The sequence below is a fragment of the Seriola aureovittata genome, chromosome 2, assembly GCF_021018895.1.
Source record: "Seriola aureovittata isolate HTS-2021-v1 ecotype China chromosome 2, ASM2101889v1, whole genome shotgun sequence".
Taxonomy (NCBI): Eukaryota; Metazoa; Chordata; class Actinopteri; order Carangiformes; family Carangidae; genus Seriola; species Seriola aureovittata.
In genome coordinates this window covers 13,969,997-13,997,258 of record NC_079365.1, presented here as the reverse complement: position 1 = coordinate 13,997,258, position 27,262 = coordinate 13,969,997, and the positions used below count along the sequence as shown (strand labels likewise).

Sequence of the window (27,262 nt, the reverse complement as noted above, 5' to 3'; positions counted from 1 at the left end):
GGAGTAGATACAGTATGTATCAAATAGGATACAATGGAAATATAATTTACCCTACTCAAACAAGACATGAAAGGGTTCCTCAGCAGTCAGACATGAATGCTAAAGTGAGCAGTGAGCACATGAAATGAAAGGGAAAACAAGAACAGAGACATGATGGATCTGATTGATCTTGTTACACACTAAAACATAAGCCTACTAGAAAGTCTTGGATGCCATCTTGTGGGAAGCTAAAGCATTGCGCCAAGTATACGTTATAATCTATACACAAAGCATACAGCTCATGTGCTCATGTCTGACATAGGTGACAATGAGTTTAGCCTATTACTTGAGATCCAGGACTGGCAGTTTTGCTTTAACCACTGCATATGGTCGCCTGTATTCATAAGCAAGTAAACAAAATATGAATTACACTTAAGGCCGTAGTGCCTTCCTCCACATTAGCCTCATCATGAACCCTTTGGAATAGAACAAGTATGAGACTGTCCCCCTGCCACACTAATAAACACTTGACTGGATTTTGCTGCAACAGATTGACCCTCCGCAGCCGCTTGGTCCCCAAGGTTTACCGATCTTAGATAGCGGATATCAGATATGTCGTCGTGTCGTGTCTCGGCAGGTTTAATTGTTCTTGTGCACGTCACCTACACGTGTAAACTACACCGCAACTGATAGCTTCAGATTAAGTGACCCACTTTCTTCGACGCATGGTTAAAGGTGGTAGTTTTTTGTTTTTTTTTCATCGAGCTGCATGTGGCGTCCTGTTTCTTCCCTGGACACGGTTGTTATGGCAACTATAAACATTATGTGGGAGCATGCATGGTTGTTATGGGAACTGTCTGCGGGAGCATGAAGGAAGCAGGACCGGGGGAGTCCATGGACAGAGTGGTAGGGTCACTGGGGAAGTGACAACAATAGGTTTGTATATTAATATTCAATGTAAATTCTGAGCTGTTTGTGATGGAAATGCATTTTAGAAATGGTTTGTTATGCCTAATCGCTCGGTCATCCACGGTCGTGGCAACTTGAATAATCATAGTATCTACATGCTTTTATTTTTGTGCATATAGGCTATGTGCTGTGTCTGCATGTGTGTGTGTATGTGTGTGAGCATGATTATGTCAGTGAGAAGCTTTGACAGCCTCAGTCAGCTCTGTCCAGATTTAGATGCCTGCTTGACCCGATTTAGATCCTTCTTCATAAGCCACAGAGACAACCCATTTATAATAATGCCTCTCTCTCTCTGTTTATTGCTCAAGTGCAACTATGTCCTAATATTACAAAATATTATATTATGATCACAATGAAGACATTTTTAGAATTATATGATGGCGTGAAAATAATTTCTAATAATAACATATCTGTTCCAGGGAAGTGAATGCATTACACTGATCATCAGAGAGGGGAACTTGAACAAGTAAAATGCAGCAAATGCCAGGTAAGAGCAGATTAACATCTGTATATACACGTATATACACATTAATCTGAAGCTATATATACACAAACATTTTCAGACACATTCTCTTTTTTTTTTTTTTTCTTAGTCTTACAAGAGGGGAGGTTATGCCGCATTTTGCCCAGCCTGCCTGCGATCAAACCAGACAGGTTGAAAGCAGCTAAAGCATTGGTGGAGAAAGCAGTCAAGGTGATTATATGTACAAACCAGATATCAGCGTACCACATCTGTATATTTATCCTCCATCCTCTTTGGAGTAAATCTACGCATGTCTTATACATTTCCTTTTCCACTCATTCTCAGTTGAGGAAAGTGTTTTCAGTGCGAGGGCCCTATCCTGTGATCCGTGCTGCCTTATGGGCCAGAGGGTGGGTGGAACGTCGTTTGCCAAGTCCGGTCCAGAGAGCACCTTATTGCCATGGTGATGAGGAGGAGGATGGGGATGATGGCCTTGTCAGTGCTGATGTTACTGGTGAGACAAGGAGTTTAAGAGAAAGAAAAAGTCTTTTCACCACGTTGCTGACAGAAATACTGGAACAATAATGTGTGTGTGTGTGTGTGTGGTTTAAGGTCTTGCACACATAGAACTAGCAAAATATAACACAAGTCATAAGTGTCATAAGTCACAAGTTATATTTGTTTGTCCAACCAATGACTTAGATTTAGTCCAAAAGAAAGATGAGTAATAGTCTTGTGTAGCTGTCAAAGCTAAAAGTGGAGTGGAGTGGATGTATATGTAACTGGAGCACTAGACCCCTTCACCTGATGAATGATACATTATGTACCACATGACAGGCCTATAACACAGACCCCTGCCCTTTACACACACACTTTACTTATCTGTTTTCAGAGAGAGTGGATGAAGGCGAGAAAGAGGAGAACCACGATGACATGTATGACCTCATGGTAAGATAACGTTCAAGTGAACCAAACAACTTTTCACTGACATCTTGCACATTCTGAAAGCAATTGAATGTGTGTGTCTTTAATTCCATGACGCTGTACTTTCAGGCTCAGTTGGCTCACTAACTTAACGTTGCCTTAACTTATTCTAGTCCCGCCTGGTTCGAAACGAAACAGCATATTTCTACTGGACGACACGACGGGATTGCATCGACTGTCGCTCCTTACGGAATGACCAAATGACCAATCACTATGCAAATGCTGGAACTTTTACCACCAAGGTCTCACATCTAAAGAGTTGCTAATGATTGACTGGCAAAAATGCAAGATGCTCAGCTTTGGCCAACTTTTTCTCCCTGCCTCCTCTTACGTATACAATTCTGTTTTCTTTCAGGTGGGGCTCTGTGTGAACCTGCGTAACCTTCAGTGGTTTGATACAGCAGATCCTGATACCTTCTTCCCACGATGCTACAGGCTTGGGGCAGAGGATGAGAAGCATGCATTCATAGGTCTGCCGTATGGCTCCATTGACACATAGTCAAAAATCCTTTCTATCATAGATGCAATAATGTGTGAATGGAATATGGAAAAAAATCACACTTGGATACTTGTCACTCTTCATGTTATATTAACATCTTAACCAAACCTGTATGTCCTCTCTGTCTATGGCTGTGTTTGCTGTGAAAACCTAGAGGACTTCAGGAGGACAGCTTGCACCAGCCTGCTGCAGCATGTGGTCGAAACAAGTAGATGGGGAGCAGTGAGAGAGGGAGCAGTGGTCCGAGAACAAAAAGCCAAAAACAGCGTCTCTGAAAGTAAAGGAAATAAAATTACGCGATATGTCATGATATGAAGTGCAGGACAATGATGACGTAAAAAAATTGTTCCTTCTTTCTGCAGAGTTGGATCATGTGGGGCATCGATTTGTTGGTCTAGAAATGATCAACACAGCTTTATACGTGTGTCAAAAGTTTCTCAGTGTTTTAGAGCATGGTGACATTGATGTAACCGTGGAAACGCCCCCTGCCGTGGAGGAACAGCAGTGGACAGAGTTTCTGCAAGACTACTACATGGTTGTGCAGTGAGTATGTTTTCCGGCAGCTTCTAGAATGATCCTTCTTAGGTCAGACTAAATTTATCTGCTGCACTGACAGTCCGACTCAGCCCATCAACTTCATATAGGTCATTAGAAAGACTCACCCTTAAATGTTTTCAAAAAAATCTACTGAGTTATTACCTATTAGTTGAGGTTCAGAAGAGTGTCAAAAGCATTATACATACAGCATACATACAGAATATACTGTATGTGTATGTTTTTAAGCTAGAGTTCATGTGAGACCTCAGATCGGAGTTAAATACAGAGTCAGAGTTGAGCTTAGTTTAAAAAGTTGGGCCGCTGGAATAATACAGCATGTTCCAGGTCCATACTACTGTATATAGAAACACATAGAAAATACATGATACTGCTAATATTTATAGTTCAGTATTTTGGCAGTTGGTATACATATAATGTATGTGGCCTACAGTGCCATTTTGGAAAAAAAAATACTGAGCTGCACCTTCAGAACGCTGCTGCCTATTTTTGGATAAAAAACTTAGTAAATAGCAAGATGACTTTCCTTTTTTGTTTTCTGAGCTGTTGATGAACCTGTTGCCCCACAGCTCCCTCCGTGTCTTTTCTGCATTGCAATGAACAGTAACGTCCATTAATACCACACTCAGAAAGTGATTATTTTAATATTCACTGCTTGCTGCTGTTTATTTTTCAGCAGTTTTATGCAAAGGTTCTGAACCGATTTGCACCAAACTTGGTGGAGGGATGGGACATGGGCCAGGGGCCATTCAATTTTAGGGCAGATATGAATCATTTACTATGAATTCTGGTCTGGTTCATGTTGTTCGACAATGGCATCAGAGGTCTGCACTCTCAGAGTGCTCTTCTAGTTGAATCTGTGATTTTTCTGTATGTAACATACAATATGCTGTTACCTGCTCACATGATTAAAGTACAGTTTGCAACTAGTGCACAGTTACTGTCTGTAAAGATGCAACAAACGTAGGTAGGTGTCAGAGCAGACCTTTCCAAATAAAGTGATATTAATAGATTCATAATAAACTGGGCACATGAGGTCTTTGAGAGGGTGGATAGCCAGCACAATTACTGTCTGGAGTAAAACACAATAATATCAATTGATTAATCTGTAAATTAATTAAAGGTCAATCTAGAATTCTAATAAATTGTTTGTATGTAGTGAAGGTGCATTGATCAGGGGTAGCAGTGTGTTTGTGGAGCGCTGCCAAGCCATGTTAACGAAACTGCAGGAAGCTTGCCCTCAGCTGGACACAGATGGACTGAATAACATCTGGATCATCAAACCGGGTGCCAAGTCGAGAGGACGAGGTGAGACTTTCTTTCTCAGCAACATAACAGCTACCCGGTAATGTAATAAATTAATCTTATACTTCTGCTCCGTTAAGGCTGCACAATATTGGAATATTGAAAAAAAAAATCTTTCTTTTTTTGTTCTGAATATTATGGACATAGTGTGACCTGTGACATGTAGATGTTGTTATTGCTTCTGTTTTCTACATTTGATTGGAACAAAGGAAATATTAATGTGATTACCTTAGTGTGTGATGAACGAGTGTTGGCCTGCACTTCTACACAAAACCAAAATACTGGTACTTTGATTTGAGGGCCATGTGAAACACCGTGTTTGCAGCCACTGAAACTGTTGTCGTCAGTAACATAGTTTTGATGTTTTTCAGTCAGATTTTGGGGCCTTTTTTCTTTTCCATGTCACACCAACCGCCACCATGCAGGTATTATGTGTATGAATCACCTGGACGAGATCTTGGCACTCGTTGACACAGACAGAGCCATGACTAAGGAGAGTAAGTGGGTGGTTCAGAAATACCTGGAACGTCCTCTGTTGATCCACGGCACCAAGTTTGACCTCCGTCAGTGGTTCCTCGTCACTGACTGGAACCCTCTGACTGTGTGGTTCTACAGAGAGTGCTACCTGCGGTTCTCCACTCAGCCCTACTCAACAAAAACTCTGGACAGGTCAGACAGATTTTATTCGTGTGCTTTGGCTAAATGTACCTATTTTATTCAAAGCACACTTTACACTTACCTTCCTACTTTATTCATTATTTACTCAGCTCAGTCCACCTGTGCAACAACTCCATCCAGAAGCACTTCCAACCATCTCACAACCGTCATCCAGGCCTACCTCAGGACAATATGTGGTCCTGCTCTGAGTTTAGGGCTTTTCTGCAGCAGCAAGGCTGTGGAGCAAAATGGGAGTCAGTGGTGGTCCCTGGCATGCAGCAAGCAGTGGTCCGCGCCCTGCAAACAGCCCAGGACATAATCGAGCCCCGCAAGTCAAGCTTTGAGCTCTACGGAGCAGACTTTATGCTGGGCAGAGATCTGAGGCCTTGGCTGCTAGAGATCAATGCCAGTCCGACTATGTCCTGTTCCACTGCTGTGACTGCCCGCCTCTGCCCTGCTGTGCAGCTGGACACACTGAGGGTTGTGCTGGACTGGCGGACTGATTCCAGTGCTTACACAGGAGGCTTCCAGCTGATCTACAAACAGGTGGGAATGATCTGTATCTTGAGGTTTGGGATTCCAATGAATAATAGATGTTATACTAAATGCATTCCTTTGTTTTTTTACTTTATCACCCTCGCAGGCTGCAGTTGAAATTCCTCAGTATGTGGGTGTCAACCTGCTGGTGGAGGGAGCCCCCGTGAGGCGACCCAGACCTCTCCTTCAGAGGCAAACTGCTATTTCTTATGCACCTCTCACTACCCAGTTCCCCCCAGACCACACATCTTCAGAGGGGGTTGAAACGACACATAAACCATCAGGTCAGAAGCCGCATGCTGTTGCTGCTTTTCGCCATTCGGGCAAGGAGAACCGAGCTGTTGGAGAGAAAATGACACAGCTGACATCAACATCTCCAAAGAGGGGGCGTGAAGGGAGAACAGACATTCAAAATACCCAGAATACCTCCTGTGTTCGCAGGTCCTGCCGCAGTCTTCTGTCTGAGCAGCCTTTGGTGGTACACACTGAACCTCAGCGGAAAGCGCGACGTTTGGGTTGGAGTCTTGGTGCCAACGGGGCAACTCTAGTCCCACGCAGTCTTTCCTTTTCCCTCAGCCCCCCTCACAGCGTGCCACATTGTAAAACTCAGCCCAGTCCAGGCCTTGGATCCCACATCCCTAGATCCTTCCTTCCCCAGACGGGTGTTGAGCCCCAGCACAGGACTTCTACCCGGGTCTTTCCTTCACTCCAGGGTCCCCTCCCTACCTTGGAGATCTTAAGCTTGCGACCAAACATTGTGGCTGGAACGGTTGCCTGTCGCAATCCAGCTTTATCCTCTCACCCGAGCCTCTACAAGCATCACGTATTCCTCCGTTCTCATAGGCGAAGCGTGGCCAAATATAAAGGAGAGTGCACAGGGGAACATAAACATTAATGGTGTTGAGTGTAAAGGTGGAAAGCAGATAGCAGGGAGTGGTGAAGAGGATTTCTCAGCAACAACATTTATATTAATTTATATTTTAATGGAATGGAATGAACAATGTATTACCCTATCAGATCAGGGGTTAACCATTATTGTGATGCATAAGATTTTGTTTGTAGAAAGTTAATATAATCATGCAGCTTTAAAGATTAAATATCATGGTAAATATGTGTAAATTGTTACACAGACAATAATTTTTAATGGTAGATTTGAATAATGTCTTATTTTGGATGATTGCTGGTTGAAATCTAGATTATGAATACTGTAAACATTCAATGTTGTGTTGAAGCTCATTTGTATTAAACCAGACAAAAACAAGCCAACTTTTGAGGACAAATAATTTGCTCAAAATTAATGTTGCTGACAAGGATGTGGGTATTTTAAATCCCCAGCAGGTGGCAATAAAGGTTCAATGATCTAATGGTATGTTTATGTCAAAGCTTTGACTGGGAAAGGGAATAACAGGATGGTACAGATTAGAATAGCCCTTGAATAGAAGTTGGTTGAGCAACAGTTGTTTATTTTGACATTTCAGCCTTTTAATATAATGTGCAAATATCTTGTAGTTTTACAAATGGGTACTGCGACAGAGCTTCAGTAGTGTCAGTGCTTGTCAACTCATCAACATAGCTTTCCTGAATGATTAAGGCACCACTACAAATGGAATTGCCACATATTTGACCAAATGGATTTAATTTGTTGCTAAAAATTCTGAATTACTATGGGAGCTTGTCTGAAGTACGTGGCTAAAATAATAACCTACTGAAAGTGACACATTAGAAAGATAATTTTTTTGGTGGAATTTTTGCCCTTAATTGGACAGATTGACAGAAATAGAAACAGACAGGAAACAATGTGGGAGGGAGAGATGGGTATGACGTGCAACAAAGGTCAAAGCAGAGATGTTGTGGTTACATGTTATGCATGTTAAACGCTTGGCCTCCTGGACCCAACTACTGAGAAATCTTAAAGGAAGGGATCATTTAACTATAAAAGATTGTTAAATTGGCTGAAATAATGGATAAGCAACGCTTCTAAAATCAGCTTGCTAATGGTATCTCATGACCACAGCTACAACAAGAGACTGTTTAGATGGGACTCATGCCATTTAGGGTGCAGGCCATGGCCTGAGTCTGTACAAACAAACCAAATATGGAATACAACTATACTCCGACAGCTCAGAAATGATAACGGAAACATTAATAGTATGTGGTTGAAAAGTTTATGATGTTGAGCATTGATGCTGGATGTTCTGGGCTGCTGTAGAAATGCAAACGTGTTGCAGCATGAGATGAAGCTATGATTATAAACGCTATGATGTAGCTGAAAAATGGGATTGCTCAACACAGGATTTGGTGATGAGTAGTATTTATTATGATTTATGCATCTACGTTTTTGATGTACATCTGCAGAATGCAGAGTATAGTGCCAAGAGTGTAATTACAGAGAAAGATATCACAAGTAAATAAACGCATGTTATATTGAGTCATACGGCCAGTAAAAGCATGGGGAATGTTTCCTTGTCATGCAGATGGATCCTGATTATTGCCTCAGGACATTAACAGAAACTGTTTACATTCATGCGTGTTTACTTGTTTTAGTGGGCACAGACGGTTACCCAGCAGGAGATCTGGGCTACAGCGCTGTCATTACATAAGTGTTCCCTGTGACATGAATGTTTTGTTGCTGTAAAAGAACTAAATCTGGACAAATTGAATTTCATTACTAGATGTTTTCACACACTCCCTTCTCTTTCACACACATACAGTCAAAGCAAATTTCCACGGGAAAAAAATACTTTATTAATACACTTATATAATGTATATCAACATTTATAGACAAAATATGTACATCAAACATCTTTCATGTAGGTCCCAAAATATAAAATCTCAAGTACCTCTTTCTATAGAAAACTAGTCTTCTGGTAAAACTTTTACATTCACTTCTCTCCTCATCGCTCCTTTGACTCCAGTATTCATACGCAGTACAGAGAATGAACATCTGAGATTTATCAGCTTTTCACAAGTAAAAGGCAACAGCAAGAACAAACACCAGGTTTGACTTGAGCAGAAACAGATGTTGAGTATGCAGACCAGGTCCAGCACAGTGCTACAGTATGTACACAGTTTCTGAGTACACAACGTACATTTGTCCACACTCTTCCCTCTTTCTATCTCTCCAGATGGACAGAGTGGGAGAACAGGTATCAAAAATAGAAATGTACAAGAAGTCTATGAACAATAATTACAGAAACTCCATCTCATCTGTCTGTTAGTCAATGAAAAACAAGACTTCTCATTCAGTGTGGTCATGTGGTGGCCCATTCCTTCATCCGCGCTTTGGGTGTATCCTTACTCTTGTCTGTACACACCTAAGGGAACCCTTGTATTATTATGATGTCGGTCATCATAGTGTCTGGTTCAAAGGGCATTTTCAGTGAAGATAATGGTGACCTACAGGACATAGGCGTCAAACTTTGGGTGAAATATTACCACTAAACATTTGGTGCAATGATTTCTAGAGTACAAAGATGGCATGTCTCTATCGCAACAGCTACAAGTGAGATGCATCAGTGTCATCGGCGTTTATACTTTAACAGCAGCATCTAGAACATTACTTTCTTTACATTCAACCAAGTGTGTGTGTGTGTGTGTGTGTGTGTGTGTCTGTGTGTGTGTGTTTGTATGCAGGGCAGGTCCAGTTCATATGATACATTTGCACTGAGTAATATGACTGAGCATTGAACATTCATCCAGAGCTTTGCATCATCCAAGTGTGGATGGATGCCGCCCCCCCTCCCCCTCCCTCTATCTGTCCTTGATCATTTCTACAAGTCCTCTGATTTGCTGTTTGACCTCCAGGCTGCAGGGCAGAGGAGAGGAATGAGGATGGTTTATGGAACGGCTCAGTTTTCTACTGTCTCTGCTCCTAGGTACTAGAACAGGATCATCTGTTCATCTGTTCATCTCATCTCTCAGTCTTTGGTTTCCAGGTTGAGGGGTGGTACCTGCTTTAGTGCCTGAAGGAGGGCAGGGGAGTCCATGGGGGTCTGAGATATGGCTGGGGCCGGGGAGCCTCCCCTGGGAGACAACACTAGCTGAGGTGGAGGCGGTCTTTCACTGGACATGGCGGGTGCGGAGCCTCCAACGCCAGAGTAGAGCATGGGCATGGCTCCGGGGTACCAGCATTTCTCCAGCATTGGCAGGTAGGCTGCAGCAGAGGGTGGAATGAGGTAGAAAGGCATGCAGAGGGGATGTGGAGGAGGTGGATGGTTGGGGGATACGCTCATGTAACTACCATAACCGCTAGAGGACGACGAAGTTGACGACTCTCCACCTGACAGCAGCTCATCTTCAGACGACTCCACCCGGGGTCGTTTGTGGCGCGGCTCATCATCTTCCTGCTTGATGCTGGAGCTCTGCCGCTCTCCCAGCGCTCGCTTCAGCTGGCTCTCCTGGCCGTAATAATCTGGGCGCCCCTGTGGTGCCCCTGATTCATTCTTCTCCAGCTCTCCCCCGTAGCCGCTGTCTGTATCCGTATCACTGCCACTCTGCTCACTACTCGGCGGAGCGTACGCCCGCTGGATGACAGGCACACAGTTCCTCCCATAGCCCTCGCTGGGTTTAGGGGGTAAGCTGGTGTGCATCTCCTTGTGAGGTTGGTGGTAGGTAGGGATTTTTTCCTCGTGTCGGGGGCTGAGAGGGGTGCGGGGTCGGACTGGATTTTGCAGCACCTCCGCAGCTAACTTGTGAAGGTGATTGATCACATGGGACGGCGTGAAGTCTCCTTCAGTCTCATGACTGGCTAGATACTGAAGAATCTCCTTGGCACACATGTGGAAGCCAGAACGGAACATCTCCTCTGACTTCTCCTGGCTGACAGGAGGCTGCTCTATAAACATAGCAAGAAACCACACAGTCAGAAATTCTGAAATTTGATATAGATGAGAGATTTTGCTGATTTTTAGTCTCTTTTCTAACAGCTGTAGCTATGTATTGAGTTTCTTATTTGCCTGCAACTCTGCATGTTCCCATCATTGCATATTCATCTTGATAATTAACATTCTGTCCGACAAGAACATCTTGTTCTACATGTGTATTTGTGTGTGCGTCTAAGTGATCCGCAGCTCACCAATTTCAATGCCATTCTGCAGAGCGAGGATCTTCTGCTGCTGTTGCTCCAGAAGAGAGGTGAGGGCTTTCACATGTTTGAGCGTCAGCTCTAAAACCACAGCTTTCTCCAGATGGCCCAGAGTCTGTAAGAGACACACACACAATCAGCACATCCTCACCTCTTACATAACGTATAGGAAATAAACGCTCCGACCCACTTATGCATGATCTCAAATATTATCATGATCACTAAAACAACAGCCAACATAAATAATGATTAGGATAGGATTATTATGATAAAAGATAATATTCGTTTCATAAATAATATCCACTCTGGTCTATTCATTTTATCATAACTAAATTTAATTTTGGATTGGATTGAACTAAGTTTTTAAAATCTCCACTTGAAGCGATGAAACATGACACATCCTTCAAAGAGAGCTGTCATTCACTGACTGCTGACGCACTCAGCTCAGAGGATGTAATACCACTGATCAGCCACTCGATGGTGCATGCCACTCAATTCACTGAATCCCATTATCCCTCCAAGCTACAGCATGAACTTACCGTGAGTTTCAGGTGCTCTGGTAATAAATCTTTCAACTGCGCGATGCACTCGTTTATCCGGTCACGCCTTTTCTTCTCAATAAGTCTGTGAGGCAGCTTGTAGGTTTCCTGCAAGAATAAACAGCATTGTAAGGTAAATTCAGCTGATCATGGCAGCACACAGATCTTTATGATCAGAGGCAGTCACTGATAGGGAGCTCTCCAGGAGTTATGTCACAGCAGAAATGAGGTCAGCCATTTATGGAACTACAGGACTACTACCAGCCTAATTCTTCCCTTGTAGTTCACACCATTTAATAAGAGCTCTATGGTTAAACTGTAATTTTACAAGTTGGCAATAAACAAAAAAAAAATAATAATAACAAACCTTGCTGTCCTCTCCTCTCTTCATTCCCCGCCTGGGTTTATAAACATACATCGGGAAATCCATCCTAAAGGAACATAAAGAGATAAGAACAATGAGATATCAGGTGATGGTTCGGTGAAGTGTATGAGACAGAATAAATAATACAGACCAGTGGCCTGAGACAAAGGCTTCAGAGTCTACTGAGCACATTTTTCAAAGTGTAACTTACCCCTGCACGTCTGACAGATCAGCCTGGTGTTTGGACAGAGGAGGTGGCTGCGCGCTTGGAATTCGTTCCATTCTTTTTTTACTCCAGTTACGCAGTCAAAGTCGAGGTACTTTTCCAATGCAGTCACAAAAAAACACGCATTTATTTAAGCGTGTTGAAAAAAAATTGTTGCGGTTTGTGAGATGCACCAAAATGCTTAAAAAAAAAAAAAAAAAAAAGCTCAAAATTTTAACAGATTTGTCATAATTCAACACGAGGCTAATTCATGTAAAGGTTTTTTTTTCTTAGGTTTGAGAATTGTTTCAAGTTAGTCCTTGCGATTTCCACGCCGTGGTCCCGCCGCTGAAGGAAGGCAACCCTCTTGGTGGCGTGTTGGGAAAGTGGGGGAGGACAGAGCGACGAGTTAAATAAACCCTCTGACTCTCCGCTCAGCCTGACCTACCTCCGTCACATGAGGCTCACGTGTTAAACGGCGCTGTATCCTCGGCGGAGGGACGGCCCACTTTCTGCCGATAAGAAGCCTCAGTGGGCGGACAGCGGCTGACGTCAGAGCAAAGGGAGGCGCGTGTCGGATCCCGTGTACCACCATGCTGAAGTGTATGGAAACAAGGCTGCGCGCGCCACTGCGCGGGGAACGTACTGGCAGCGAACCAGCGCAGGCCTGGGGCACGAGAGGCAAATGGGTAAGGTAGCCTCCCTACTGCTAGTAAAAAAAAAAAATAGGAAAAAAAAGAAGTAAAACAACACAATTAAAAGACTTTAGTAGCCAGAGGCATACATGACACCCTTCAGGATTAAAAACAGAAAACCATCAAGTGCAGTGAAGTGACTTTTAACTGAGTGCTTTATGAGTGTTATGTGGAGGCAGGAAGGTTTTAGAAACATTATGAGCTTTGCACTCAGTGAACAACGTTTTTCAACCGCTTTTATATTTATAGTTTTCTATTCAATGTGCCGTCAAACGTGCAAAAATGTGTACTGTTAAATGCTTTTACATCCATTAATTATGTTTGATTTTATTGCCACAGAACAAAATAATACATAATAATAATAATGATAATAATATTAATGATAACAATATTAATTATAACAACGATAACAACGACAATAACAACAACAATAATAATGATAATACTGTTAATAATAATGATAAACAACGTATACTATTACACTGTTGTACAGAACATGTCTGCAGAGTGCAGGTGGGCTCTAGTATAAACAGTGCGGTGGCGGGAGAACCACGTGCACCTGTGCATGGCTGAGTGTGTGGAGTCCGTGCTTGTTGTCATGAGGCGGTACCGGCTGTCACGTTGAGCTCCTCATGGCCTCGGGAGCCTGCTGAGCGCACAGGGCACATCCAGCACATCCAGCTCATCCAGCACACGGCGGCTGCACCTGTCTGCTGCAGGCTGAGCACAGATCACAGTAGACCTTTTTTTTTTTTTTTTTTTTTTTATCTTATTTTCGTGAATTACATTTCTTACTGCAAATGTAATTGTGTGCAAAGACAGGTTTGTTGAAATTTACATTGCAATCATCATGATTCCTCTAATATTTAGGCTCTAATAATCAGGCTATCCTAAAAATGTTGCTTGTTGAAGTCAGTCTGGATTAATGACCCTATTATGAAGCTCAGGTTTGTGAAGCTGTAAGCAATTATATATATCACAGTAGGAATTATGATGTGATTGGAGAAAAGTTGTAACATTCCCCCCCAGCTATTTTTTTTATTTTATTTAACCGTGTCCCTCAGGACTTTGCCTGGAAAATAAAATCCCCAGTCACATGAACTAATAGTGAAAATCTTTCTGGGATAAATCTTTTGATTTTAAAGTCATCTTTTCAAGGTAGGAACTAAAAAATGTTTTTTGTTTTTATGTAGTCCTACTCACAATTCAGTTTGATATACACTTTACATAAATTTGTCAACTTGTACAAAATAAATGATAATATCATATTGTATTTAAAGGCTGATTTTGATATCTTTTCTCCCCTAACAGGAATGTGTTCATTTGGATCATCAGTCTATCTCATCTGACAAAAACGAGGAAAGTAGAGTAGCAGTTGTCGCAGTTGTTTTCAGATTCTCAGGTGACATTAACACTGTGGCACAACCTGATTTAACAGATTTTTCACCAGAAAAGTCATCTCTTTCACGCTAACAAGTGAGGGTCTTCATTCTTACTGAAAGCTTGAAAGGGCTCACATCCTATGACCACGTGAGTGACTTTAACCAAAAGCTATTTAATTTACTACACTCTGATATTCCTAGAATGTGGCAAATCACACAGAAATGAGATGGGCAGACAGTAATTACAGGATGACCATAGGGCAGGTCACCTTGATTAGCTGTAATTAAATAACCACAACAACTATGGAAAATCCCTTGAACATAATCTGAGGAAATGTGAAACAATTAAGAGTTGAATTAGATTTTTTAGAAAATCCTGACAAATGTGCCATTGTCTTATTCAATTGTAGATTTTTCACATTCTTGGAGAAGATTGGGGAAAACACCTTTTGCCATTTCTTGTTTTAGGCACAAGACAAAAATGTATCTTGTATCTTGTTGGACAAAATGTTTGGGTAACTGAATAATGTTAAAACGTATGCTGTTAAAAACTGCATATTGTATTTAAAGCCCACTGACAAATGGGAAGATGTTGTCAAAAGTGTTACAGTAGGCAAAAACATTTCAAGTGATCAAATTTCTTTGGGTGCAAAATGTATGTTTGTTGGGTCGAGTTATACAATTTAAAAATTCTGTAAATGGTCCATCTGTACAACCGAAAAAGTGCAACCTGGAATGGCTCCGCTCCGGCTTCCAACAAATAAGCAGTTACACAGATAACATGACACACACTAAGGTATCAAAATGAACTCCACGGCAATGACTTGGTCTCACATGCTCTGGTCCTACTCTTGACTTTCATCAGGATGCAGATACTGTGTAACACCCGCCATTAGATTGTTTTACACACTTGTTTATTTAAATAGACTCCAAGAATGGAATGTACAATTCAGACACAAACCATCTGTTAGTATAAAAGTTCAGTTTGGTTGAGCAGCACTCCAACTGACATCTTTTAGTTCGTCTTTTTTTTTTTCCCCCCTCACACACACTCAGACACTCAAACAGTCATTCTGTTGTGGATGTTTTACAAAGTGAAAAACCAAAACATAACAATCATTTGTGTGCTACAGAAAACATCAGTGCTTCAGGACTAAATGAATTAAAGGAAGATTAAATAATTAAGTGCACAGAAGTAAAATAAATCTAATTTACTGTTGCTTCCAAAATCCTTTAAAAATTCTAATGTGATGCCATATAATTCCAATAATTAAGCACAACAAGGAAGTGGCTTTGGAGTGAAGCAGTCACATGATTCGTTCCTTCTCTCCAGGAGGTTCATACAAAGCATTATATTCTTTCTCTTGACAACAAGCTTCAATGTGCCCTCAAAAGGCTTCTTTTTTTTAAATCTAAAGTGTCCTGGAACAAGTACAACCTTCATGTGAGATTATAAAGGATTATGAAAGTGGCAATAAATTCTTGCCCTTGTGATAAAAAAATAACAAACATACTCTGTATGGGATTCCTATCAGCATTTTTGAAGCAGCAGAAAATATGGTGAAGTCTTCAGGACTGTTTTAGAGTTGTTTGTCTCCTATTTTAAATATATGATTTTATAAATTTCAAATATAAAAGCAAACACCAGTTCCCAAAAATAGTTCACTCTTATTTAGACATTGCATATTATAATCTATTCCTATTGCTGTCAGACAAAAAGCAAAAAATATTAAATAATATGTTGTAGAGTTCAAACAAAACTTCAAATCCACATGTGACCTGAGTTTGCTGGTGCAACACTGAGGATTTAAACCTCAATACAAGGCCACTTGAGAGGAGTACTCACTCAGGAACAATGGCTGAACTTTGGCATGCTGACAGTGTGGTACAATGCAGAAGGCATTCAGGGTAGTAAAGCTGAAGTCAGTGTTTTCATCTCCTAAGCCTTACAGGACTGGCTTCTCAGGTCCCGGGGCACTTGGTGCACACTGCACCCACACAGACACATCCGCACTCGAGACCATGAGTAACATACTCAGATAACTTTCACTTCACAGACACGTTATGTCGTAGAAACACTTATTGTAGGAGTGTCTGCCGAAGTATACAGTCAGATATCGACCTAAATACATACTGGAGGAGGACACGTTTTGACATTCTCCTTGTCTAACGTGTGGTACACTGTCAGGAGTGCAGGCACTAGTGAAACGGGCCCCAGGAACCCTCAGGCAGGCTGCTGGGGATTGATGTTCATGTGAGGGGGATGCCCTAGGAGACCGATTCGTTGCTTCTGCTTCCTCTGCTCTGTCATCTGTGGGGAAACAAAGAGAAGAGTTGAAAGTTAACATTGCCTATCAGCTATCACCTCTGTAATCTGGCTTGGGTTCCTATGACCATGCTTTGTTTAAGGCTGTTCTGCTGCGGTAATATAGTGATAAATACTGTGCTAATAAAGAAGAAGACATGGATGTAGCTAATGCAGGATTTAAAACACACAATAACTAATGTGTAAAGCCACACATTGTGGTTTTACAGTGGTTATGCTGCTCTCCCCCCATGTGTGCTCATTTTTGACTCTAGTTACAGTGCCCGTGTCAAGAAATAGTATGGCACGCATTGTGCATGAACAATTTCATCCAAAAGTACAGCAAGAACAGCAAAAACTGAAAAATATACAAATTGCACTATTAGCTTCGGCTGTCTGAGTCACTGGTTCCATTATGGTGATGGTACAACTGTAAGCAACCAGTTCCCAGCATCTCTTCCCATGTTATTGTTCATTATAACTTGGCGCTCTTGGGTAAATAGTGGTGTGTGGGTGGTCAATGGTGTCCCAGTGGCTGCACATTAAGAAACAGTCTCAGAAAACCTACTGTATCCTGTTAAAATGGAGGCAAAAGAAAAAAAAAAGGAAAAAAAAAAAAGAAATCAAGGGTGATGTGCTACAAAGTGAGGGAGTGCATGATTTACTGTCACACGATATACCTGCTCCTTGAGCTCAGTCAGCTGTCCAGACAGGTTGGCCACCAGCCTCATGGTCGACTCCAGCTTCTCCTGCAGGTTCCTGATTTCATTCTGCTCACCCTCTGCATCGCTGCTCACCAGTGACATGGCACGCATCCGTGGAAACCAGTCCAGGTTGTGCTCCTGTGGTCACCCAAGAATATCAGCCACTGACTGTTTTTCTTTTCTTTGCAAGTTGTGAAATAAATTTACTAGGAGATAATAAAGCTGAAGTGTATATAAAAAGTAGTGATTATTATAAGACATTAGTGTTTGTCAATGCTTAAATGTGAACTCAAAATGACACTGGTCTGTAATTCAGAGGAACAAGCTTGCGTGGCATTATTGCTGCAGACCGATCACACACGATCGCTGACTTCCTGTTTATCTACACCCATCTGTTTGTGTCATTAAGTGCATGACTGGTGTGTCTGTCAGTTGAGATTAGAAAAGAGGAACAGATTACTGTACTAAGGTGTATGCAACTGGCCAGTACAAGTTTTCACGTCTGACTCAGTCTCAACCTGATGAACTCTTGTGTGATTATAGTTAACGTACCAAAACGTGATAAAAGAGGAGACGCCCATCACACTAATGTGTCAGTCAGGATTGAGTAAATGTCAGCAGCCAAGGGATACACTCATTCCAAAGGCTGGCTTTGAAATGATGAATGCACAAGGGCGGAACATGTAAGTCATCAAGCAGTGAAACTCATGGAGTAAGACAAACACGTCCGCAGAAAAACACATCTTTTCCCTATTATTCCTTATATGTTGCAGTGATCTCATGAAGCATGTGGATTACCATAACCTCCGAGATGGTCTGATTGTACATTTACCCATTTACAATGTGTGTTTTAAGGGTGTTAACATGCTTTTTGTTTACCTTGATCATCTCAGCCACGTAGCTCTCGGGGCCTGTGTACTCGGTGGAATCTTTGACTTTTACCAGCACAATAAAGAACAGGTAGTGCCACATGTTGTGCTCCTCTTTGATGTGCTCCTCAAAAGTTACCGTCTTGTTGTCAAATTTGTCCCGCTCCAGGCCTGTACAGGAGTGATCACACACATTATTCATGGTTAGAATGTAGACTGTGTTTAAAGAGGAGGAAAAAAAAAAAAAGAAACAAAAAAAAAAAGGTTTTTATTTGGCAAGTTTCTGTTTCACAGCACACTTTCCAATGAGGGTTTCTGAAACAAACTGAAACCTCACATTAGGTAAGGGAAAACGCCACTTTGTGTGAATATAAGAATGAAAAAGCAGCAACATAATTAGAAAATAGATTAGTACAAAGTTAGATAAGCTTTATTTATTAAGGAAGTCTCACTGAGGTAAAGATCTCTCTTGCAAGAAAGACTTGGGAAAAAGATCAGAACAAAACCGGTCAGGTACACTCAAAGGAATGAGTGTCTCTAGCTTCAGTTTGTGCTGCAGTTTATTCTGCTAATAAGATTCACAGCACTGGAAAGTTTTATAGCTAACCTGATCTTAACAAGATAAATTGCATTCTTACAGTCAAAATAAATAAATAAATAAAAAGTAAAAACCAGGAATATTCAAGACAACAACATACAGTATATATGACATAAAACAACATGGCAGCTATACAAACAAAATAGAGGAAAAAATCGACAGGAAAATAGATAAAAGACAATATTGGCAACAAATCGCAGAACACAGTTGCTTCTGTGCAAATATAAAGCAGGGTTCTTACGATGAGTACATCCGCACTAAATTATAGGTTCAAAATCTAGAAAATTGAGCATCACCCATGACAGGCTGTCAGATGAGCGGAGCTAGTGTTGTGTCCTTGAAAGAGATGAAACAGCATATTTTTTTTGTTTTGCATTGCACTGCAGACAGCAATGAAAAGACGGGAACACCAAGGATGCATTATAAATGTGGGCTTTTTTATTTTTTTCCCCGGTTGGATTTGACAAGTAAAATACATGCTGAATGTCGGCTGTCTGCTGTAGTTCAAAAACTACAGCAGCATTTGCTTTAGACCTTAAAAGTGAGCCCTACATTAATATTCAATCATAGAAAAATAACTGTCATAATAAAATATTTTTGATGGTAATTCTCTCAAGATGATTAAATTTATGACTCACAACTTATACCACTCCTGTGAAACAGACTCAATGTTATTCACATATAATTCTGTTGGTTTATAAAATCATCCACCTTGTGATGTGGATGGCAACAACAAACAGAGTCCCTCAATATGACATTTCAATTTTCACTCTTTGTTCTTTGCATTTCTGTCTCTAAGAAACACCATTAGTTTCGTTTTGAACACCGCTTTGGCCGTTAAGAATAAATATGCCTGTCAGTCTTTTCCTTTAAACTGAGTGAGTAACTGGTTGTTTTTACAAGTGCTTACAACACATATTTGATTGTATATAAATGGTAAAAGTAGCTCCCAGCTGCACAAGAACGTAACTGATGCAGAAATGGAGGACGGAAAAGACCCAAGGATAAAACCCTCTGCGGCTCACTCACTATTCAGACTCATGTTACAGGACACCAACAGTATGAAAATTACACCAACTAATAAATTCTCATCAATGTTTAGTAAAGGATGACATGTTTATTATCATCCTTTCCCCCCCCCTTAATACTCAAGAAGGGAGAACATTAGTCATTTAAAGACACTCAGTCTGTAGATAAGCTCTTTCTTCATTTTTTCTGTAGAAGGTGGAGGATGCAATTTTAATGTGGGATTGAGCCTGATTCATTGAACAGAAATAAATTCAGCTACAGGTAAAACTCTCCTGTGCAGGAAGCTCATGACGTAAATCAGTCACTGGCTACAGACCCCAAAGATCTAAAAACTAATGCAAGACTGTGAGAAAGATCGATGGCTCATAAAACCAAGCTAGAGGATGGAGAGCCACTTAAGCCTGTGGAGATCGGCTCCTAATCTCTGCATCTCCTGTTCCCTCGTGGTCCTTCTGGAAACCATAGAGACGGCAGCTCCCCCTGTGGCCTGGCCTTATTTAATATGAGTGAGTCAGAGCTGATGGCTGGCTGGGTGACATAATACCGTTCTCATTCCATATGCTTACCACTTGTCCTGACTGCCTGACCCAACTTACGCACGCACACGTTCACATACAGCATGTACTGTGGGGCTCACATTCATTGCACATTCAGATGCAGATGTGCACGCACTCACACTCTCACTCTCACACACACACACACGCACACACACATACACACACACACACACGCACACACACACACACACACACTATGCATTTGCACCCACCCTCAGCAGCATGTACTTATCTAGGCACTCATATAATGTACATATAAGGAAATGCAGATGATGCTAGACCGAGGGACAAAGTTTGGGTAATCAGTGAAGTTGCACAAAACATATGGTATGAAAATTAAGTGTGTGCGTGTGAGGAGTGAGTGGGAGAAAATGTCTGTGCGTGTGAGACAGACATGAATTATGGAGGCGAGCGGCGCAGTGGCAGGAAGCCCTCATGACTCAGCCTTCTTTGGAACGACAGAAAAGTGAGAGAGGGGGAGGAAGAGGAGAGGAGAGGGAGTGCAACAAACTACATACACCTTGACTGAAACTTACTTACCAGAAACCACAAACACCAGAAATCAGATCCTGAGAGGGGAATTTGGGAATGAATCAAGCGGCATTCGAAGGATTGTGGAATAGTACGAATGACGCAAAGTCTTTGACACACAGTCCTTCCAGCAATACAGCACGGGCTGGCAGTGTGAACCAATTATCAGAGAAGTCCTCGTGTCACTGGAAAGTTACAGGTTTGATTCTCACGATAGTATCCTTAGGAAAATATTTCAGCACAAGCTACTGACATTTAGCTGAGAAAGCTGTGCCATATAAAAGATAAATCTATAATGAACACAGATTTGCACAGTACTAGTTCCCAGAGCTCTGTTGCTTATTTTGTCGGAGCAACAGTTGGATAAAAAAAAAAAACTGCTCACATTGAAGCAACTGGATCCTACAAATGTTTTCCATTTCTCTTTGATAGATGACTTAATACTAAACTGTTTTTTTTTTTTTAGTTCTCTTGATCGACTGATTAACTGGACAGAAAACCAATTGTTTAAACGCTACTCTACAACAAGTAGTCTTACCACATATGAAGCAGGTTGTCTTCAGCACTTCTTCTTTCTTCTGTTTTTCACTCCTTAGGTCGGCGAAGGTGTCGATGATAACACCAAAGATGAGGTTGAGGACAATGATGATGACCATGAAGAAGAACAGCAAGTCGTATATAACTCTGGCTGCAAACAGCGGCTCCTGTGTAAGGAACAGAGACAAGGGTTAAATGTATAGTAGGGTCAACCTGAACCAACCTTTACAGTTCAACCTCTGCCTATTTAGAGGTAGGGACTAGAAACTTACAAGTTCACAGTGATTATTAACTTTAATGTGACAACAGAATGCTGAGAGGATTTCATATCACGGGCAACGTATGGAAGATCGTTCTATTTAAATGTATGACCCAAAGGGCAGCTGTGTACATAAACATGTGCTGGGGATGAAACGAGGTTAACCTTGGTCATCATGGATGTGAATGGAAACACAAGACCACAGGTGTAACCTGCCAGATGCTACAGTAACAGAGACGGCAGAAAGCCGGTCGACCCAATGCAGCCTGTTTCAAAAGCTATTATGAGTTTACAACAGAAGAGAAATGTTTATTTTGCATTACTGGCCAATGGCTCCGCAATGGACCTCTGTGCCTTATTATACGATTTCATTTTCTTATTTTCCATTTTTAGTTAATCCTCTTCAGAAGTAACGGAGTGAGCCTGAAGGGAATTACCCTGCAGTGGTCACCAGCCAAATGCAGTCACACAATCACACACACACTTATTTAGGACAAGCTTGTTCTAATGCCACTGTGCCATTCATGCAATTATATGGTTCTATTTTGTTCCAGTAATTTAAGAGAGATTTAAGAGAGACTAAGCAAGACTTTTTCCCCCAACTTGCACTGTGTTGTGAGTATCTGAGGCAGACATTCACATCCTCTTTTGACATCATTAGTGGTTGAGCCTGAATTCAGTGGAAATCTATTTTGAGGTTTAATTCTCAAACAAGGCGGAGGCGATGCAGCTGTAAGGAAAGATTGTGAAACCTCCATGCTTTGGAAATAAAAACAAGTTCAGTGCATGATGGGCTCATAGCCAGCTCACATGACCCACGCTGCAGCTGTTGGTGCTACACCCTCTTTGCTCACACACGCACACACGCAACCCCCACACACACACACACACGCACGCACACACACAGAACTGCACATACCTCTTTGGAGGGTTTGCGGAGAACATCCCCAACACCCCCTCCACTCCTCAGGCCGTGACTTAGCACAGTGACAATACACATAAGTAAAGAGTCACACGTCCGCTCCATGTCGCTGTCCTCCTCACCGTCATTGGCAAAATCTGAGGAAGCACAAAGGAAAGCTTTAATCTAATAATGTATTTGGCACAAGGAGGCTAAGAACCCATAAAAAAAAAAATACAGTTTATTCATCACTGGCAGGCGGGCATTTGTTTGCAGACCTTCAAAAGCACAGTATATTTACCTCACTGCAGCATCAGAGAGTGTCATTTACATTTGAATTTAAGAGAGGAACCTGGTATAGCTGGCTAATCAGGACCACTAGGACCTACATTTTTTAGTTTATGAAACATCAAAAGTAACAAAGCTGCGGTTCGTAAGAGTTGAAGCCAGAGAGATTCCAACACCAACAATAGGCCGATACATCCATTTTCATTAGAAACTGTAGAGCAATTGTTCTGTATCATAATATATGGTCAAAATCAGATTCGGTTTTAATAGACCCATTTTCTTTGCTGTGTCCATCTGAGACATGATATCAGTTCTATTAGACTAATACTTAAAATTTTTCTTTCAAATTATACTGAACATGTGCATTTCACATTTATACAGGCACATGCTTCTGCCATTATGAAGGTCCACTGAGACACAGGGGCAGAAATGGAGATGGTATGAGTGTAACACTGTTACTTTTACTCAGATAATAAGGTGGATTAATGGACTGCATATATAACATAGTGGGACACTTAAATAATTAAAATAATAATAAAAAATAATAATAATTAAATAATTCCACAGATATTAATATTATGCTAGACTTTCATAAGCTACTCGTTGTGACATTTTAGATGCATTTGAGATGTAGTATTACTCACATTCAGTATTTATTCAAATGTCTTAAGATAACAAACAATACGTAGAGTTTTAATCAATATTACCTAGTTTTTAAATATTTTCCTTGATTATCGATAACTATTAGTAATCTATGTAAGAGTAGGATTTGATAGCCTTGTAGTCACATATAAATGTAAGGTTTCGTTTGCTATTTGGTCAGAAATATCCTTGGCTTAGCTGCAGAAGCTGATATCTGTTGATATCTGTTGTTTACATGTTTTGGTTCACAGTGTGAATGTAGTAAGTCAAAGTAAAAATGTTTTTAGTTTAGCTGGAATGTGACAGCAGCTTTGGTTAAACTTCTTCTGAGCCAGACAGGGAAAACAAACATTAACAATTCTGAATGGTTTATCCAGTGTGATAAAGTTTATAGGTCATGGTACAATAGTTAATACTATTCACAGTGGAATGATGAACAGGAGAGAAGACTGTATCCTCCTGGCTCCATACAGTATGCTACCAGCTCCATAGGCTGTGTCACCAGAGTGTACTGAGGCATTCTTGAGTATGACATCTCTAAATCTTAGAATAAAGATAACGTAGGCTGACACCACCACACATCCTGACCGACAGAAAAGGCCCCAACATTTAACCCTTTTAGGGACATTTACATGTTGAAGACACATGAGGGTCAATGAGGTCACATGAGAGTTATTCTGGTCAAATGTCAGATGACACATGGTCAAAGGAAGTCAAGTTTGACTAAGTGTGACTGCACAACACAAGGAGACTGCTTTATCTCGGAAAAACATCCTAGAGTTTTTCTTTCACTTGTTTTGGTTCGCCAAGGCCAAGAATGATTTCCCAATATTCCGAATAGCTTCTACAATAAACAATAGTGATTTCTGACCACTTACTGGATTGTTATTTGTATTTAAACAAGACAGCAGTTGAATCATAACAAGCACTGCCCTTTTCTGCGTTAAATGACTCAAACAACTCCAGGAACCCAGGAACATGAAGTCAAACCTCAGCCTCAAAAAATCAGTTCATTTGCAAATACATTAAACATCCATAGTACGCTCTTTACCCGTCACATCAAAGTCAGCTTAGGTAGCACTGGATTCACCAACCTCCACAAATTCAAATCTCTGCAGTCTAGTTGTAACTGCTAACTAAAACTAACCACATTATAAATTGATTGAAATATTTAGCTACAGACTACAGATTAATTTAAGTGTTGTGGTATACATTACCTTCCTGTGGGGTCCCTGTGGTACAGTTCTCATCAATCCCTCCTCGACACATTCCTTCAGACAGAAACTCACTGGCCAGACTGGCTCCATTTTCTAGAAAGTAAGAAGGTTCATACGTTTGCTGGTCTTTTCTTAAATGAAGCACCTGTAATCTGTTGTATAATCTGTAATCTTTTTTCTTTGTAAACATTATAAATAAACTGAGCGCCTCCTCACTCATGGTTGTGTTGGGAATCCGATCCACCTCCAGGATGAAGTCGTCCTTGAAGAAGATGTAGCCAACGATGGAGAACAGGTAGACTAAGATGAGAGCCAGCACCGCCGTGAGCACGATGGAGCGTCCGTTACGTGTCACACTCTTGATTACGTTCAGCAAGGTTTCTTCTCTGTACACCAGGTCGAACAGCTACAGAGAAGCAATACACACATTGCAAGGATGCACAGTTAAGGCAGGACCAAAGGCTCAATATGTGGCAATGTAAGCATTCATTTAGGTTACAGACTGTCATCTCTTACATATAGCATTAGCTGTATTTTGAATGTGAAGTTTTCTCAATTTTCAGTATCTTGTTATTCAAGCTACTAAATAAAAAATATGTTGTGCTGCCTCTGCAGAGGAGCTGATTGGACCCGTGTTAATGGAAAACATCCCCCAAATACTGGCAAATTAAGTCTGACATGTAAAAAAGCAGACCTGAGGCACCGGCAGACAGCACTTAACACAACAACAACAGCAACAACAGCAACACCATTACAGCACCAAATAAGGCAACTTCTGGCTGGTTAGCAGGATATGTCCTTGAATGCACCATGATGGAAAGCCAAGGCTACATTCAGTATTTTACACATGGTTTTACTCAAATCCTGCTGCCTCATATTTCTTAATGGTAACACCTGCCAGTCTTCGTCCCTACTCAGAGAGTTCGTGTGTGTGGCTGTGTGCAAAGGTGTTGTATGTATGCACATCATGTGTGGGCTTCTCTCACCAACAGACTGTAGAAGAAGACGTGGACAAACACCCCCAGAGAGCAGATGATGAGGTAGAGGAGGTGGTAAAGGAACTCAAAGTCCATCACCATGGCTTTGTAGCCTCTTGTGAAGGTTCCTCGGTTCCCCACAAAACTTATCAGGAAGATGATTTTATTACAGACCTGGAAGATAAAGTCAATCTCTTTTTAATAATCACAGCCAAGGATAATCAGCCATTAATCATTTTAATGTTGAAAATTCAACAAGAGGGCTTTAGGGGCAGAAACTAAAAGTGACAGCAGCATGGCGGAGGTGGATTTTAAGATAAATGAGGACACATTCATTGCATGTACATGCTCCTCAGTAACCTGGCTATTGTCTGCTTTCTGCAGCAGCTCCATTCCTTAAACGACATGTAAACGAGAAACCAGGGTAAGGGATTAACAGAAACCCGGTTAGATACCTGCAGGAGAAACCTGACTTCTCTGTCATGTACATGCTTAACCGGGTTTCTAAATGGGGTCTTTTTTATAAGAGTGTGTGTAATTGATAAAGACATCAGACAGGGTAGGTTTCACTGTGACAGCAGCAGGGAGGCATGAAAGCAAAGGTCGTCAGCAGTGCATCCTTCCATTCAGAATGACAAAATATGAAGTCTGACTAAGAATGAAAGTGACACAAAAAATAAGTCACTTTTTAGATGATCAGTATTTCTAGTTTATTTAGGGTTATTTGAAAAGTTCACGCACCTTTAAAGGAAGAAAAAAAACAAAACATCACACTTGGTTCAAAAATGTCAAAAACACATTCTGGGAGATATCTGACCTCTGGCCAGCTGCATGTAAACTAGATTTCGGAGTATCCCGGTTACTGCAGCCCATGGTAACGTGTTCTCTGATTTCCTCCCTTAACCTGATTTCTCTCACTAACCTGTTTTTTTTTGTGTACATGTGAACGCAGCAACTGAGGGGAGAGGAGAGATGATAGCGGTGTGTGCAAGACTTTATTTTGTGTGTGTGTGTGTTTAAGAGCACATCTTGTGTCGTACTCTCTAGGGTCCAGTGACGCACTTCACACCCCATAACACAGCAAGGCACTGGCAGGGAGAACTGTAAGGGCATCGGGGAAGGGGGGTGGGGGATGGGGTGGGGGTGGTGTACACCACAGGCAGACAGGGCATCGGCCTGCCAAGTGGGCATGAGTGTGAGTAAGAGTTGAAAGAAGAACTGGAACTAACGTGGTAGAGATTTCTCAGTATGTGAAAGTACATATAATAGAGCGTGTGAATGATAAAATAGGTGTGGTGTGTTTTTAGCCTTTTTCTGGGGAAAATCACAAAGAAACTGCACTCACACACACACAAACACACACACAAACACACAAAAGAAAGGTTTAAAGGGGTGGTTCACCCAAAAAAAACCAAAAAAAAAAACATTTCTTCCATTAGTGAGATCCAGCCATGCAGATAGTTTTGATTTAATTTAAGTCCATGTATGTCTCTGAGATTTCTGGCTTCACCAGATACAACGTAAGTATCTGAGTAAATAAATATCCGAGGTGCTCACACACAGTCAGCAGTTCTCGTAGTATTTCATGAAAACTGTCTATACTGTAACTAAAAGATTATCCAGAGTAACAGA

At 41.3% G+C, this 27,262-nt stretch overlaps 3 protein-coding genes across 18 annotated transcripts in view; 1 reads left to right on the top strand and 2 right to left on the bottom strand.

The window, feature by feature from the left end:
* The first annotated feature begins 748 nt into the window (after window positions 1-748).
* Window positions 749-8,779, top strand: ttll3 (tubulin tyrosine ligase-like family, member 3). Its single transcript, XM_056394027.1, has 13 exons — window positions 749-915; window positions 1,368-1,435; window positions 1,542-1,642; window positions 1,757-1,925; window positions 2,304-2,359; window positions 2,509-2,637; window positions 2,751-2,865; window positions 3,049-3,171; window positions 3,257-3,437; window positions 4,609-4,757; window positions 5,180-5,423; window positions 5,522-5,957; window positions 6,055-8,779. Exons 2-13 carry the CDS (start codon window positions 1,420-1,422, stop codon window positions 6,841-6,843), a joined length of 2,508 nt encoding a protein of 835 aa, XP_056250002.1. The 5' UTR covers window positions 749-915; window positions 1,368-1,419; the 3' UTR covers window positions 6,844-8,779.
* Window positions 8,670-12,507, bottom strand: LOC130180494 (class E basic helix-loop-helix protein 40-like). Its single transcript, XM_056394050.1, has 5 exons — window positions 12,146-12,507; window positions 11,938-12,001; window positions 11,571-11,678; window positions 11,023-11,146; window positions 8,670-10,782 (listed from the first exon to the last, which is right to left on the bottom strand). Exons 1-5 carry the CDS (start codon window positions 12,214-12,216, stop codon window positions 9,866-9,868), a joined length of 1,284 nt encoding a protein of 427 aa, XP_056250025.1. The 5' UTR covers window positions 12,217-12,507; the 3' UTR covers window positions 8,670-9,865.
* Window positions 12,508-15,412: 2,905 nt separating this feature from the next.
* LOC130180391 (inositol 1,4,5-trisphosphate receptor type 1) overlaps window positions 15,413-27,262 on the bottom strand; it is a 67,786-nt gene continuing 55,936 nt past the window's right edge. For all 16 annotated transcript variants that reach the window (XM_056393899.1, XM_056393905.1, XM_056393918.1 and 13 more), the window contains 8 exons: window positions 25,640-25,804; window positions 24,870-25,059; window positions 24,654-24,746; window positions 22,525-22,664; window positions 21,348-21,513; window positions 18,105-18,265; window positions 17,202-17,363; window positions 15,413-16,527 (listed from right to left, as the gene is read on the bottom strand). In XM_056393899.1, coding sequence (XP_056249874.1) covers window positions 16,441-16,527; window positions 17,202-17,363; window positions 18,105-18,265; window positions 21,348-21,513; window positions 22,525-22,664; window positions 24,654-24,746; window positions 24,870-25,059; window positions 25,640-25,804 — 1,164 coding nt within the window. In that variant the 3' untranslated portion in view covers window positions 15,413-16,440. The remainder of the gene's footprint in view (window positions 16,528-17,201; window positions 17,364-18,104; window positions 18,266-21,347; window positions 21,514-22,524; window positions 22,665-24,653; window positions 24,747-24,869; window positions 25,060-25,639; window positions 25,805-27,262) is intronic.